Raw genomic sequence first — 15,892 nt, 5'->3', positions numbered from 1 at the left:
TTACAAAATGATCCAATTAACCTTAAATTTCAAAAAGTATAACTTCTAGTAAACAAAGATAACTAAGGTCACTGGAGCTCAATTCATTATTCCAAGTGACTCTAAGCTGCTATTCCTCTTATTAATGGAGCCTATACCACAACCAGTATTAGAGACATTGAAGCTCAGAGGGAAAAAGAAGCTGATTGGGCACCTTCCCACACTACTCCGTACACATTTCCTGAGTATCCTCAGAATAAAATTTCATTACTAAAGATAATCTGTGTACCTCTCTTCCTTGTGGTCTTAAAGAACATAAGTAACAGAATAACTAATACAGGAAACCAAGTAGATGAGACACACAACAAATGCAAACTGGAAAATGGTGAATCACTAATTAATAGAGGTTAGATGGAAGGTAAGGATTCCATTTTGAACATGCTGCCTTTAAGGAAACAGCAAAGTAGTCAAATGTTACTTAGTGGATTGTAAATACTGAATAAGAATGAGTACAAAGATTCCAAGTCTCAAAAGTATGTATTTGTGGGTCATTTTAATCAAAGTTGAAGCCACAAAGGTGGATAAACTCACCAAGGAAATAACTACATAAAAAAAGAGAAAGAAAATGCAAGGCCACTCTCAATTATGAATTGGGAAGAAGAGCATATAAAATAGTCAGAGAAAAAGAAGCAAGAGAAAAATCAGAAAGCCAAAGAAAGAGACAGTTTCAAGAAACAGAGACGTGAGGGGGATGAGAACAGGGAAAAGGTTTCTGATCTTTCCAAACAATGACTGGTCATCTGCTATCTAAAAACAGTTTCATTATACAGACAAGGCCTGAGTTTGAAGGCTGAGCCAGAATGAAGCTTTGAAAAGAGATTTTAAAGATTCTAGAAATGGGGAACAAAAATGTGATTATTGGAGCAAAGTCGTCAAAGGTATGAGAAGGGATGTGTTCGAAGGTCAGATGAAAGTTGGGGGGAAAAGAAGAAAATCTCCTCTGTGACAGAAGCAAATATTATGTAGGAAAAATAAATGAAATTAAGATGAAAGTGCATAAGGTAGTTCTTCCTACCAGTCACAGAATTTCAACCTTCTCTACAAAGAAGATGAAATCATTTGTATAAAATTATATAAAAACATAAGGGTAGGACAGGAAAAGAAAGTGCAAATTTAGGGGGCTGGAGATCTGAAGCTAGTCAGAAGGTACAGGCTCTTTCTGAAAAGTCTGCTAACACCAAAATGCAAATTAGCTCCAGAAAAGAAACAGCCCAGTCACAAAAGACCTAAGGTAGAAAACTGAAGGGACTGTATTTAGTCCTCTTCCTTTCTTTCCTCTTTGATTCCTCTTTTCAACTTCCCAAACTAAAACTCTTTACTTATAAAACAATTTCCCACTTCCCCCTCCCCCCAGCCCCTAGTAACCACTATTCTATTTTCTGTCTCTATGAATTTGACTAGTGTAAGTACCTCATATAAGTGGAATCATACAATATGGGTCCTTTTGTGTCTGGCTTCTTTCACTTTTTTTTCGAGATTCATCCATGGTGTAGTATACACCACAATCTTATTCCTTTTCAAGGTTGAACAATATATCAGTGTGTGTGTGTGTGTGTGTGTGTGTGTGTGTGTGTGTGTGTGTGTGTATGTATACAAACATACATGTAAACACACACACATTTTACTTATCCATTCATCCATCAGTGAACATGCCGGTTGCTGTCACCTTTTAGCTATTGTGAGTAATGCTGATAATAAACTCTGGTGTACAAATAACTCAAGTCCCTGCTTTCAATTATTTCTGGTATATACCTAGAAGTGGAATTGCTATGTCACATGGTAATTGTATATTTAATTTTTTAAGGGACCACCGCACTGTTTCCCACAATGACTACACTATTTTACATTCCCACCAGCAATGTAGGAGGGTTCCAATTGTTACCATCCTACACAACACTTGTTATTTTCTGGGGTTTTTTGTTTTGCTTTATTTTCATAAGAGCCATCCCAAAGCATAGTGCGGTATCTCACTGCGGTTTCGATTGGCATTTCCCTAATGATTAGTGATGTTGAACATCTTTTCATGTGCTTATTGTCCATCTGTATATCTTTCGAGAAATGTCTATTCAAGTCCTTTGCCCATTTTTTATTTCAATTGTTTTGGCCAAAGACTTTCAAAAGGAGACACAAAGGAAGGCTTTCTACACTGCTGGCTCTCGCTCCCTAGTCAAAATAATTAGCATTTATCCTCTAGATCTCTTAGAAAACTAATCATGGAGAAGAGGACCTAGCCAGAGTACAAATTCAGCAGAAGAGAAAAAATTTCTATCTGGGAGAACAGAGATTCCTTCTTCATAAAGGACCTTCTACCTCACTTCAGCTGTAATTTTCAATGTCTTTTTCTCTTCTGGCAAATTTCCCTATATTTTAGTGATCACACTATTGGTAGCTTTGTTACTACTAATAGTAGCTATTTAATAAGTCATAACTGTTATCTCATTTAAAATCAAGTTCCAGTCTTCAATCCTTGCAGTTTTATCTTGAATACTGTTAGAAAAGTCAAACATCTTCAAAATACATAAGATTTCATCCTCTAATCCTTAAACATTCCATTATTAAACAATGTCAAAAAGCCTCGAAGTTAATCTTAAATAATGAACATTTTTCTAAATTACACAATGATGAATCTGATCCTGAATCAACAAAGTCAAACATCTTTTCTATTTCAATAACAGGTAGTACATTTTATCTCAAACTAACAAAATTCAAGGATTTCTCTACTGCTCTCTTTTGCTTTTTAAAGGACAAGCATTTCGCAAATATTTAGATTTTTAGCTCTTAAGTAATAAAACTGATTTTCTTTTTTTTTTTTAACTCAACTAGAACATATGTATCCAAATGAAAGTCATCCTTTTATCCCCTTGAAAAGTTACATGTTTCTTCAAAAGATGTTGACAATGCCAAAGACATTATTTAAACACTTTGGACACTGTCTTCAGGAATAAATGCTTTACAATCACTATTCACTTAATCTTGACAAAACCCAAAGAATGAGTACTTTTATCACATCCATTTTACAAATGAGTATACTGAGACTGTTAAGTAACTTGCCCACCATGCACTGCAGTAAATGGCAGAGCTAAGGTCAGACCCAAGGTCTTGCTGACGCTAAAGCTCTGGCTCTTGTTTCACTAGTAAGTATTACAGTTTTAATAATAAAATAGATGTAATTTGATGATCTCATAGTTTATTTACTTTTTAAAAACTATAAAATTTGGGGGGGGTTTAATTAATTACTGGCACTAGAATGAGCTGAAATCTGCCTAGGAAAATTGATATTTTACAACAGTTAGAAGACTTTTTAAAATTAAAGTCTTGTTTTTCAACTCTATCATACCATTTCCCTTCAAGTTGGGCTCTTTGCCCAAAAGTACTCTAAAATTATTATTTCCTGGCAAAGAGCTCTAAAGGAAAAGCAGCTATTTTTCTCTTTCCTTCATCCTTACAGTCTTTCATTTTTATTTTCTATGATTTTTTTTACTTACCCTCAACTGGAAAGTAATATGATTCCTTTTAATTTCTCATAAAACAAACCTATACAAAGTTAAACGTTGTAACACTCCCAAGCCTTAAAGACCTGTTACTGCATTCACCTTCTTAATAACTAATTTTTCAAAAAACACAAATCAAAAAAATACGGACGACATAAACCAGCGCATTTGAAAATGCTGCAACATACTTATGTCCTACTAAAATAAAAATCAAACATAATTTTATATGTAGACCTATGTCTCATAACTTTTCATCCAGTCCATATTGCCAATAACATACCTAGATTTGAGAACTAAAAAAGGGAACAGAATCTTTAACTGATTAAAAATAAAAGAAGATACTTCTATATGAAACTTGCCAAGGTCTACCCATGTACCTGCCATATGGAAAAACCCACATGGATCTGTGCCAAAGATATCACCTACACTTAAAAACTAGATTTTTCTCATATATTTTCTTCCTCATTTATTCCCCTACACCTCAAATTTTGAAGATAAAATATGAGGATTTAGTCTCTACACACTCACAACTCCTCACTCCCATCCCTGGAAGAATACTAGAATTGCAATAATCCTAAACATTAACACATTAACTAAAGGTGTAACTACGTTAATAAACTTGTGACTTCAAGGAAAGTAAACTGACAATATTAACATCTGTATCATTCAATGAGGTCTATACTCTTGACTTCTGCAATAGGCTTTCATGAATAGGGACAGGGGGCTGTGGAGACAGTGGCTGTTTGCACAGATGGACGCTATTTTGATTGATTTCTCAGAGCACAGCCACAGCACACATAAAGCCACTTCTCAGTATTTCTCTGTGATTCTTTGTAAACAAATTATGAAGAGACTGAGAAAAAGTTCATGATTTTTGTGCTTTGTGAAAATAATTCTTATCTTTTTAAATTGGGATTATTTTTACTTGTTTGATTTTGGTTTTTTAGAAATGAAAATAAAATGTTAAAATCCCAGCAGTATCTAGTAAGAAAAAAGAGATTGAACATTATAAGAATTTAAAAGTAAACTAATATATATATAAAGATTGACCATTCTAAGATAAATAGCCTAAATACTTCACCAATAGAAATTAAAAATAAACAACTATAAATGTAATGTTACTGTATTTGTACAGGTATAAATACCTTCTGGAAATCTAATTTGCTTTGGTAATACCAAGAATCCTCAAAATCTAAGTAGTACTCCAAAATGTCAGCAATTTTTTTTAACTTAGGAATTTTGTGGGCTTTTTAGAGTAAAATCCTGTTCTTTTTTGATGCAAAAAAAAAAATTGGCTATTTTCATATTAAATTTTAGAAACATAAGAAAGTTTGTAAAAAAAAAAAAAAAAGTTTCTCTCCTTCATTGCACAATAATGTTCTTCTTAGTCAAAAGATTTCAAGATGTACTATGAGCCCAGAAGAGAAAAAGACCTCTGGTAAGCAAAAACTGATACAAAGAGCATGTACTTTGGAAAAAGGAAAGCTACTGTCAGGTCAGATAATTATTTCTAAGATAAGTAGCAATTCATAGAAGGATACAGCAACGAGAAATGACAGAAAACAGTAAAAGAAAGACCAGGTTTAGGGGGAAAAAAACTACAGTCAGCAACAAAGCTTCAAACACACTAAAAGTGCACACTTGACTGCTTCTATTAACTAAAACTATGAACAGTTCTATGAACTGTTTCTGTGACTGTTTTTATGAACTAATATTCATGAAAAATATTATTAAGTAATTAAGAAAGCAAGCATCTTCAGAAGACCGGGTCAAGCGTCTTCATTTTGGAATGATTTCCATCAAAACTGGTTGTTTTAAAAGTGTTTTTAAATGTTTTAGAAGTATAATGTATAAAGTGGTTTACTTCATTTAATTAGAAAAATCCTTTATATGGTATACCATACTTCTCAATGATGCTAAATACTTTTAAAGTTTTCACCATATCACTAATTTGGCAGGCTCTTTCACATCACATGAGTTTTTTATGAATATTAATCAAAGCTGACTAGTCAAATATTGAGAATCTGTATATAAGGAGGGGGGAATTCTATATTCTTATCATTGGCCTGGTACTTGAATTCTCTTCTATTAGGAAAAAAGAGGAAAAAAAATGCAAATATACAAAAGAATCAAGCATATAGAAGAAAACTTCAATCTACAAGGAAAAAAATGTCATCAAATACTTTCTTCTCAAGAGTTAATTAGTACCTACATTTTTAATTTCCACTGGAATTTCATGGAATTCTACTGCTTAATTTGTAATTATAATTCTTAGAATTCTTAGAATTATATGAACTATGAATTTTAATCAGAGCAATCATTTCTCTCTAACCTCTTTCTATGATCCAAATTTCAATGATTATTAAAAATGTTTGAATAGATGACCATTGGAAAATGGTTACTTGCTATTTGTTTGCAAAAATGAGACTAATTCACGTATCAACTTACAGGTGCAACCTAATGTCTTTTAATACCATAATTACAACAAAACTAATTATTTCTGAAGTTATATAACACACTGACAAATGTAAATTACTAACTACGTCCCTGAGACAAATACCTCATTTTATTTATTCAAAAGCAAAATAAAACTTAACAAGAAGAGCTAATATCAAAGTAAAAAGGTATAACATAAGGTATTTAACATAACATATGGTATTTAATATCTGGATTGCTTTATTTTGCAATTTATCATACTGCAGGCAGTTAGGGTTAAATTTATAAAGCAGCGTGAAGATGCCCTTGAATTTTGTTTGTACATAGATATATTTTTATGTATGCAAGACAAGGCAGGATAAAAGTTCTACCTTAAAAAATAAGGCCTGAAATCCAATCTTATCACTAGTGGTGTCATTTGTCTTGAAATCTTTTATTTTCTGTATCTTTTTCATTTAAGAAAAGGAGAAACTGGGTCACCTGAAACATTCAGCAGTGAGAAAGAAGTGAGACTCTATATTAGGATAATAGTAAAGGCAACCAGAGTAAGATAAGGAGAACATGGAGATAAAAGTCCTCTAAATAGTCTCTACCACAGAATTTGCGTATACATGCCCAATTTCTGACTCAAACTTAGAAACAAATTTATGTGGAGATATTATTCAGAGAAAGAAACTCAAAACTCCCAGTGCCATAATTTTTTGATAGAATATCCCATGGTTTGAAAAAACGAGTCAGTTCTCCTATGAATGAATAAAATGCTATTTAAAAATAACCTCAGTGACCAGTTAGGGCCTTGAAATAAAGACTAAAAGAAAGTAGGGTTTTTTGCTAAAACAAAGTAGGGCTTCTTGGAGAAAAAGCTGATTCTGGACCTGGGACAGGAAATGGACAAGATGAGCCTTGACTATCTTATCACAGGAGACAGCAAGGCAGCTAGCAAAGACCACTACAGTTGTGTTGGCTCCTAAGACTCCCACTGACCAAAGACAGGACACTTTTGAGCTTCAGCGACAGTGTTTCCAATGGATTAAAATCCATCAAATATGTTTAAGTCCATCAGTTCATAATGGCATTAAAAAAAAAATGGTCCCCTTTGGAAGAAAATAGGAAACTGACTCATTATCATGAAAATGGGTAAATAAAGGAAAAGAATCAAGCATTTATCCTGTCTTTCCTTTATAAACTATACTTCTGGGTAACCAAAGAGAAGATGTTTTATAAAAACAATCCAACTAATAAATGAAAACAAAATGATGTATTTAGAATTCACCAATTTGCAACACCCAATGAATTAACAGAAATAAGCACTAACCATTAACAGCGGCTAACAACAGAAAAAAGAGAGACAGCTGACCACTAAGTAACCAGTAGAGTCTTGCCCATAACAATGGCTAAGGGATCCAACTTGAGTCTGATCCATTCTCTGGATCCACTGCCCATATGCAAGCAATATGGAAGACAAAGGAACATGATGAATTGCTCCAAGTGAGCAATCAGCAAAATTCAGGCTGTGGGAAGCTGTGGGAAATAGGATGGGTTCTTCAACAAGAAAACGGATGGAGGACTAAACCGAAGATTAAAAGTTTATTTAAAATGATTTTTTAATCAGCAAGACTAACCTAGAGTGTCTAGTAATGCACATTTAGGTTATTACTATAAAAGTCAGGATAATAGTTTCTTATGGGGAAAGGTGGGTGTGATCACGATGGAGCACTCAGAGGGCCTACTAGGGAGGATGGCAACGTTCTATCTGATTGGTGATTACAAAGCTGTCTGCCTTATAGTACTTCATCAAGCTATACATTTGTTTTTCACTGATGTTTTATTTTGCAATAAAAGATTTTCTTTTAACAGCAGGTTACAAAGACACCTGAATATTTCAACACCTAACAAAGGCTTGGTTTTTCTCCTATTCTCTAGTCTAATGCAGAGAAAACAAAAGGTTAAAAAAAGTCAGTGGCCATCATTTCCTCCCTACCTGCTTCCTCTTCTGGGGGAACCACATAATATCACATTTTGGGCCAAAGCAATTCACCATCTTGAGTTTGGAATTCTAAGAGACTACAGATACCCAAACCCGTTCCTCTCCCAATCTTACCCCAAGTTGCTCGAACCCAAAATTGAAGAGCTAGAATTGATTCTTTCTTCCTCATTCCCTACATCTAGTCTCTTAGTAAGTCCTCCATTTCTAACTCCAAAATACAACTTAAATTTGTCCACTTTTCTCCATCTCCACTGACTCTACCATATCTAACCATGAACTATTAAAACAGCCTCCTAACTTGTTTCCCTGCTTTTAATCTTACCCCTCTACAATCTACTCAACCCAAAGCAACCAGAATGATCTTGTAAAACCATAAACTGTTTAAAATTCTGAATAAAACAGTGCAACGTACTCTGACTTAATCCAAATTCCTTTCAAGACCTGAATCGTTGAATCCCTGCCCACCTCTCTGACCTTATCTCCAACCACTTTCTCCCATTCCACAACCCAGCCACAGTGGCCTCATTTCAATTCCTCCCACACACTAAAAATTTTCCCACCTCCAGGTCTTCTTATAGCCTTTACCTCTACCTGGAATGCTTTCTGGCTACTCAAACGGATAACTTCTTAACCTCATGTTGCAGCTTAAGTATCATCTTTTCAGAGAAGCTTCCTCCAATTGCCCTACTAAGTAGGTTCCACCATTTTTCTCTGTCCATACATGCTAACTTCTATCCTTCACAGCTCAAGCTCCAACTAGAGTATATGTTCTATGAGGGCAAAAATCTCTTATGTTTCATTCAACAGTGTTCCCAGCACTGACATTCGAAAGGCAGTTAACTATTAATTACTAAATATCTGAATAAATGAGCAAAATGAATGAACTCAAGGCTGACAGTACATTTCTGCTACGAGCAATGATCAGTGAATAAAGAAAGTCAGTTTTTAGAAAGAAACAGGAGAATGCGGCAACTCAGAAGAGACTGGAGAGAAAGAATAGCTACAGAGAGATAGTCATGGAAATTAGCTGCCCACTATCTTTCACTTATGTTTTCTTGAAATATAAAAAACTTCACCAAAACTACAAAAATAATTTTAACCTGCATTCCTTTCCAATTATAGGACTCTAGGTCTCATAATTTCAGAAAACCAAAAATCCTAAAAATGAAAAGATAATCCAGACAAGGAATAATATTCTGTATTTTGAATACAGAAACTACCTCATCCTTAGAATCATACATGCTCAACAACTGCCCCAGTTTTATAAGTGCATGTATGTTTGTATCAAGATACTAATATTAACATCAAAAATTTACATCTGAAAAAATTTACTCAATTTACCTCTTTAGTAAGATGTCCGCTATCATAGTAACAACTCTCTGTAATTCTCATTTTGCTAGAAAGTCATTTTTAAAGACATATCCATTGATGTACTTTTAGGAAGTTCAAGGTAATCTGCAACTTAATATTCAAGGCATGTAAACAATGAATTTATTTTTAATATTCGTACATGTCTGTTTATATATTTGTTACTTTCATTTATTCACTTTGAGACTCCATATAGACAAAACAGTCATAAGAAGACATTTCAAATATAGAATCTTTGTTTTAAAAACTAAAAGCTTCTTGAAATTAGAATAATCCCAACATATGAGGCAATTCAAATAAAATTACAACAAAAAAGAGGCTTGAGACAAATAAAACTAAGTTTCTATCAGACAGTATAAATGTCCCCTTTCAAAGCAAATTCTGAAGACCTCTGGTAGTTATACAGGGTGGAGCTGGTAGGGAGTCAGAAATTGAGGTCATCATAATTACAGTTGGGTATTTCCAGTGCATGGGGTCATTCTACACCAGAAGGCAAATGAGCTCTTGCCTGATAGCAACCCTTATGTTTTACATTTTCCTTTGTAAACTCTGTCATACATTATAGATAATCATTTTGAACTTTTCCATACTTTAATTGGGACATACGTAAAGTGTTCAAAATACAGTAACTTTTAAATGATAGTTTCCTCTCTCCCTTTCACCTCTTTCTCTTCTAGATTCTTAAAGAATATCTCTAGTATATGTACAGGTTATTATAATTACACCACTCTGGATTCCTTTGGCAATGCCGTCGTCAAGCTTTTGATAACAGGATGGAGTTAGAAATGAAATCAGTTTCCTGACTGTCTCTACTAAATACAACAATGTTTTTTTCAAACTGCAATCACAACCCATTAACAGGTCATGAAAATAATTTGGTGGATCATGACCAGCAGTTTTTCACTGAAATAGAACAGAACATAAAACAGAAAAATGCCAGAAAACATTGCACATTTCATAAAGCTTCTGTTTTAGTTTTATATATATGGGTCTGTACTGGGTCTCATCATATATATATATATGTATATATATATATATACATATATATATATACATATATATATACTTTTTTTTTTGAAAGCCAATATAAAATAGCTTGAAGTGACAGTACCTCTAATTCAAGTAACTTCTTTGAAACCAGGAAAATTAAATTCTAAGAACTTTTCACCCCTTACAATCTAAACAAGAAGTGCTCAATTTAAACCTTTTATTATTAAAGCTTTAATGATACACATTTCTGGAATGGGAATTTAAATTACATCAGGAAAACAAATTTCAACCTAGATGTGTTTAATAGATGTTTACCTTTTCTTTATATTTCTAACAAAATTTTCAGTACTAATATATGCTATGTCTCAGCCCCTTAAAGAACAGTGGATAAATTAATCATTGCCTAGAGTTGACTAAAGACTGAGTTTATCTATTGTCTTAATGTGTAACTAAAGTTGGCTCACCAGGAACTGCTCCAGATTTTGTCACACTTCCTCTCTCTAAGAAGGACAAGTCAACTGACAATTCCCATTTACAGGGCCTAAATCAACTCTAATGGAGTTGGTATAACCCCAAATTAACCAAGAAAAGCCAAAAGGAACATATGTTTTAGGGACCAAGTCATTGATGCAAAGAGATGTTCCTGTCTGCTCAATTCTTTTCCCCTTAGACTATTTTGCTTGCCTCTAAAGTTGGGAGCTTCCCAGGACCTCCTATTGAGGCTACTGACTTTATTTTTTAAGAGTGCTTAGAGTTTAACTTCTCAAAGACAACTCCCCACTTTGAGAATCTCCCTGGTAATAAGCACACAAGAATTCCACTAACACTCTAGGGACGCATAAATTAGGGACACAGACATAAAATGAAGTCCACCTCTCTCATTGCAATGTCTCATGGTTTTCCTGATATTCAACTATCTACCTCTCTGTTTTACTGCTTTGTCCCACTCAGTTCCTGAGAGTTGAGAGTTCTCTGCTGTCCATCTCCATTCCTAATTTCTGCCCTAAGAGCTACAGATGCTAAGGCCAATGTGCTGAGGAAAATATGAATACTTTCTACTTTACTATTCTATATCTTCATCCTTTACCTTTGTGTTTTCATTCCATAACAATCTATCATCTGGCTGATAATCCATTCATTCATAGCAAAACTTTCCCTTATGATTGTTTTCTTACCTTCATTTTTCATTTATGTGAATGCACTTTGTAATGTTAACATTTTGACTTCAATCTTCAACTTTACTTCCTCCAAACTACCTTTTCACACTATAAGAAAAAAAAATTGGCCACAGAATCCAACTTTGCTTAAATCAAAGAACTCTCCTCACGTGCTTAAGAGTAAGTTTCAATAACTCACTCTTATTATTATTATCCTCCCAGTATTTTTCACTGTTCCACACCAATTTTCCTCCAAATATAGCTTGACTGACAAATTTTTAATTTTGAACAATTAATCCCATAATCTAACTGAGGAACAAGGCCTGTCTGGTAAAGTATATCTCACCAGCAATGACATTCCATCCTCTCTCTTTGAGAAGTACTGTATATAACTACCTACCCTCCAGCAACCAGAGTTCTCATTGCTGTCTATCATAGAGACTCATCTCCTTTTCGATGAACGTTCCACTTTTGAAGAGTCATGTTTTGGCTATTTCCCTCTCTACCTATCAAAACTTACATATTCTGTGGTCATTTTTTACTCAGCTAGAGGTTTCCGTACAAAAAATTCTGATAAACTCAACCTACAAAATGCTAATAATTAGTAACCATTTCACAGATTTCCCTTCCCAGAAGAACTTCATTTTAATAAGGACTTATGAAAACCACTATGACAGACCTATTAAGGAAATCGGGAAATCTAAAAGCCTTTCTGGTACCTCCAGTCAGTGACATGGGCAACCACGTCTATTGCCTATGTTTAACACAAGCCTTGTTGAGAAGACCAAAAATAATGTGATTTTTCCTTACAGATCATCTAGTCACAATTCTTAGATATGGCTGCACACTGGAATCTCCAGTTCCCAGAGAAGAATGATACCCAAAGAAGCAAATTTCAAAGTCAGTACAAAGTTGGGCCTAACACCCAGACCTAATACAATATCAGATATACATGAACATGCTAAAAGCATAAAGACACATATGAGAATGACAAATACCCAACTCAGGACAGTAACAGCCCTTTGGGGGAAGGGGAGGGAATACAATTTAGAACAGATATACTTAGGGGGCTTCAAGTGTACTTCTAATATTTTATTTCTAAAGCTGGGCAGTGATGCACAAATATGTATTAAATTAGTCCTCATTATCTTTTGGATGTCTAAAACTTTGTCATTAAAAAAGAACAATATAATCATGGCATATAGTCAAGTGGATATCATATTAGGAATACAGAGATTTATCTTAGGATAGAAAATACTCAAATAAGATACTTTATGAAGCAGGCCTGGAAAGAACAAAAAAACACAGGTTACTAGCAAAAAAATAACACACTTTTCTAAAGGAAAAGCATGAACAAAGGCAAAGCTGGGAGTACCCACAGCCTACAACCTAAATAAAGAACAGAAAAACTTCAGAAAAGACTGATCTTGGAGAATAGTAACAGAAGGTTGGGTGTTAAGGCTGAGATTAAGTGATGGGAGCCTTGGGTACAAAACTGACAAGTGTGCACCAACCCCAGTGCCCCAAAAAAGGAGTAGCATGAATGAAGTGCTATTTAAGCAAAATAAATCGGAAGCCATGTGCAGGATGAACTAAAGCAAACATGTATTAAATTATGAGGTTCTGTAGGACAGCAAAAAGGGAATAAAAGGAGACAAGGCACTGGGAACCAGGTTCTGGTTCCCTGCCCTACTCCAAACAGAGCCCTTCTGCTGCTAAAATTTTTGAAAATCACCGAACTACAGTGCTGTAAATCAGTGTGAACATCATAAAACCCTGGCATAGGGTAGTGGTACTGGGAATCAAATGGGGGAAAAAAATGAATCCACATACTTTTTGATGGAAAATTTGTTAGGATCTAGTGACCAACTAGATGGGATAATGAAAGAGTGGATATAAATGAAAAAATCAAAAATACTAACTGAGGAGCAGCTGACGGTCATACAGACTTGAACATCAGCAAAATAAATGTGACAATGTAAAAATGTCTGAACCCTATGGAAGTGCTACTCAAGGCAGAAAAGCAAGTGGGCATTCTTACAGGGATTAAGTAAACAAACAAAAATGAATAAACAAACAAGCAAAAGGGACCAGAAAATTGTAGAAAGAGATGACCACCACACCATGGAATGGTAAGAAAGCAAGTGAGTTTCAAAAAGAGGCATCACTGTTCACGATGAGAGGATGCACTCTGCAGCCAATCACAGCAGGGATTGTCTGGCACCTTCTCCACTTGACCAAGCTATTTAACCTCTCTGAGCTTCATTTAATAAGAAAAACATAAACTAACAACTAACATTATTGAACACATTATAGAGTACTGATCTCATTTACATATGACCTCATTTACTCCTCACAATACATTTTACAGATAAAGAAATTAAATTTAGAACTAGCATAGGAAATTGCAGAACCTGGATTCCTATTTCTCAAGAAAAAAAATAAAGGAATGCATATATAAAGTTCCTGGAAAACAGTATGACCTCAGAAATGGTAGCTATATTTCATTATTCGAAGAAAATGATTAATAGGGACAATACAAAAACTATCAGTTATGCCACTCAAAGCTATCCATGGAGCATACTCTCTTAGTGTCCTCATCTACAAAATTACAGGATTAATACCTATAATCCACCTTACACGATAGGGTTGCTATAAGGATTAAATGACATTATAAAAATGAAAATGCTATGAAAAAAATTGAGATATTCAAATATATGGGATTGTCACATATCTTTTGCTCTTTAGTAATGCCTTCCTAGAGTAACATGTCTCTCTGAAGAGAGCTAAAACTAAGTCCATTAAATACGCAACCACTACTTTGAAAAAAGTACGTCACCATGGAATGGTGATGCATGCCACCTACACATGGCCCTAAGCCCTCTAATGTACCTTCAAGGGCAGGTGTTCTCTTACATCTATAATGAAATTCTGATAACTTGGAGTAGAGCTAATCAGTAGGGAACGCTTCTACTTCAATTCAGAGTTGTTCAAATTTGTCTCATGGTGCTAGCTCAGAGGTGCCCCTTACATTACTACCAAAATAAAAAAAGGAAAAAAAAGTTGCCAGTTTTCTTCAATAGTACTAAAATTGGGTGACCAATCAATACCAGAATTCAAATACTTTACTAAATGCCAGGAAAGAGTCTATGACGGGCTCTGTCTGTTAACAGGTCTCCTTTGGAAGCCCCTTCACAACCTCCCTTTTTCACCTGAACAGATGGTTTCCAGGCTTCAAGGTTAGTCACCCAATTCACAACAGCTCACAAGGTTCCTACCTTTTTAATTATTTCATGTTCATGAATACACCATCTTTCAGCTAGAGGTCTCCAGGTGTCAAAACACACAAACTCTTTAATCTTCGCTATATCACTATCTGGGACAGAGATGAGTAGCTTTATTTTATAAACTAAAAATGAAAGACTGAAGTTAAATATTTTATCCAAAATCAGTTAGTGGATTGATTCATTCTTGGGGGATAAATGCACATTATGAACTTAAATCAATGGATAACCTTGATTTAGCTTCCCAAGATCATTTCAGATATTAGTTCAAACGTATCTACTGTGTACTATTATACTTCCAGTACATCAAATATTGGATATAAACTAACAGTAAATACCAAAGCATCACATTTTTACATGCTAAAAGAAAAAAAAAACTCTATGGGGGAGGGGTTCTAATTTAAGATTCCTGTCTTGCACCCATAAATACTTTTGAACTTGAGAGGGAGGAACACCTGTCAGTGCAGCATATCCACAAGTTTCATAGACTGTGTAACTATTAACATTTAATTCCTTAAACTGTAAACAAACCCGCCTTCCCAAAAAATTTAAAAAGGCAATATTATGAAAAACATCTGACATGAAAGCCTACATGGCTGTGAGAAGTCCAATAATTTCCTAGTTTTATGTCTCCCTGGCTTCACGAATTTGCCACTAGGGAAAACTCGGCCCGCCCCAAGAGTCCAGGGTCATGGAACCCCGCGCTGCCCACCGACTTTCCACGCGCGCCGGGCCAGGCCAGGCCGGCCGCGGGCAGGCAAGCGTCTTCCTCCCCACGAGCCCTTCGCCCCGAGGACAGGCGCGGCCGGGCACTCGGACCTGCCTCCCCACCCCCGAGGCACCCGGCCCGGGGTCCCGCAGTCGGGGAGGGTGTCACGGTCCCGCCGGGCCTAGCTGCCCCCGCCCCGCAGCCACCGCCTCCCACCTTCTGCTCGCTCCCCGCGTACGTTACCTCTTGGGGGCCGGCGGCTGCTCCATGGCGGCCGGGGGCTAAAGGAAGGACCTGGTGAGCAGGGAAGGCCAGAGGGAGGAAAGAGGCCGGGCCACCGGCCGGCGGAGCCCGGGAACCACAGAGGAAACTCCAGGAACTCGGAACAACTTTCCCGTAACTCCGCGGCGGATCCCCCTCCCGCCCCGGAG

At 35.6% G+C, this 15,892-nt stretch overlaps 1 protein-coding gene across 4 annotated transcripts in view; it reads right to left on the bottom strand.

Moving 5' to 3' along the window:
* Nucleotides 1-15,886, bottom strand: part of STK3 (serine/threonine kinase 3) — a 281,612-nt gene extending 265,726 nt beyond the window's left edge. For 3 of the 4 annotated variants that reach the window (XM_015593063.2, XM_025050107.1, XM_025050106.1), the window contains exon 1: nt 15,705-15,886. In XM_015593063.2, the coding sequence (XP_015448549.1) occupies nt 15,705-15,730 (26 nt within the window). In that variant the 5' untranslated portion in view covers nt 15,731-15,886. Of the gene's footprint in view, nt 1-11,486; nt 11,577-15,704 lie in introns of all 4 variants that reach the window. The other variant, XM_025050109.1, reaches the window with a different exon arrangement.
* Nucleotides 15,887-15,892: the final 6 nt, after the last annotated feature.

This window comes from Pteropus alecto, unplaced genomic scaffold (assembly GCF_000325575.1).
Source record: "Pteropus alecto unplaced genomic scaffold, ASM32557v1 scaffold164, whole genome shotgun sequence".
NCBI lineage: Eukaryota > Metazoa > Chordata > Mammalia > Chiroptera > Pteropodidae > Pteropus > Pteropus alecto.
Note: the sequence above shows the minus strand (reverse complement) of the source record. Positions and strands in the feature narration are given on the sequence as shown.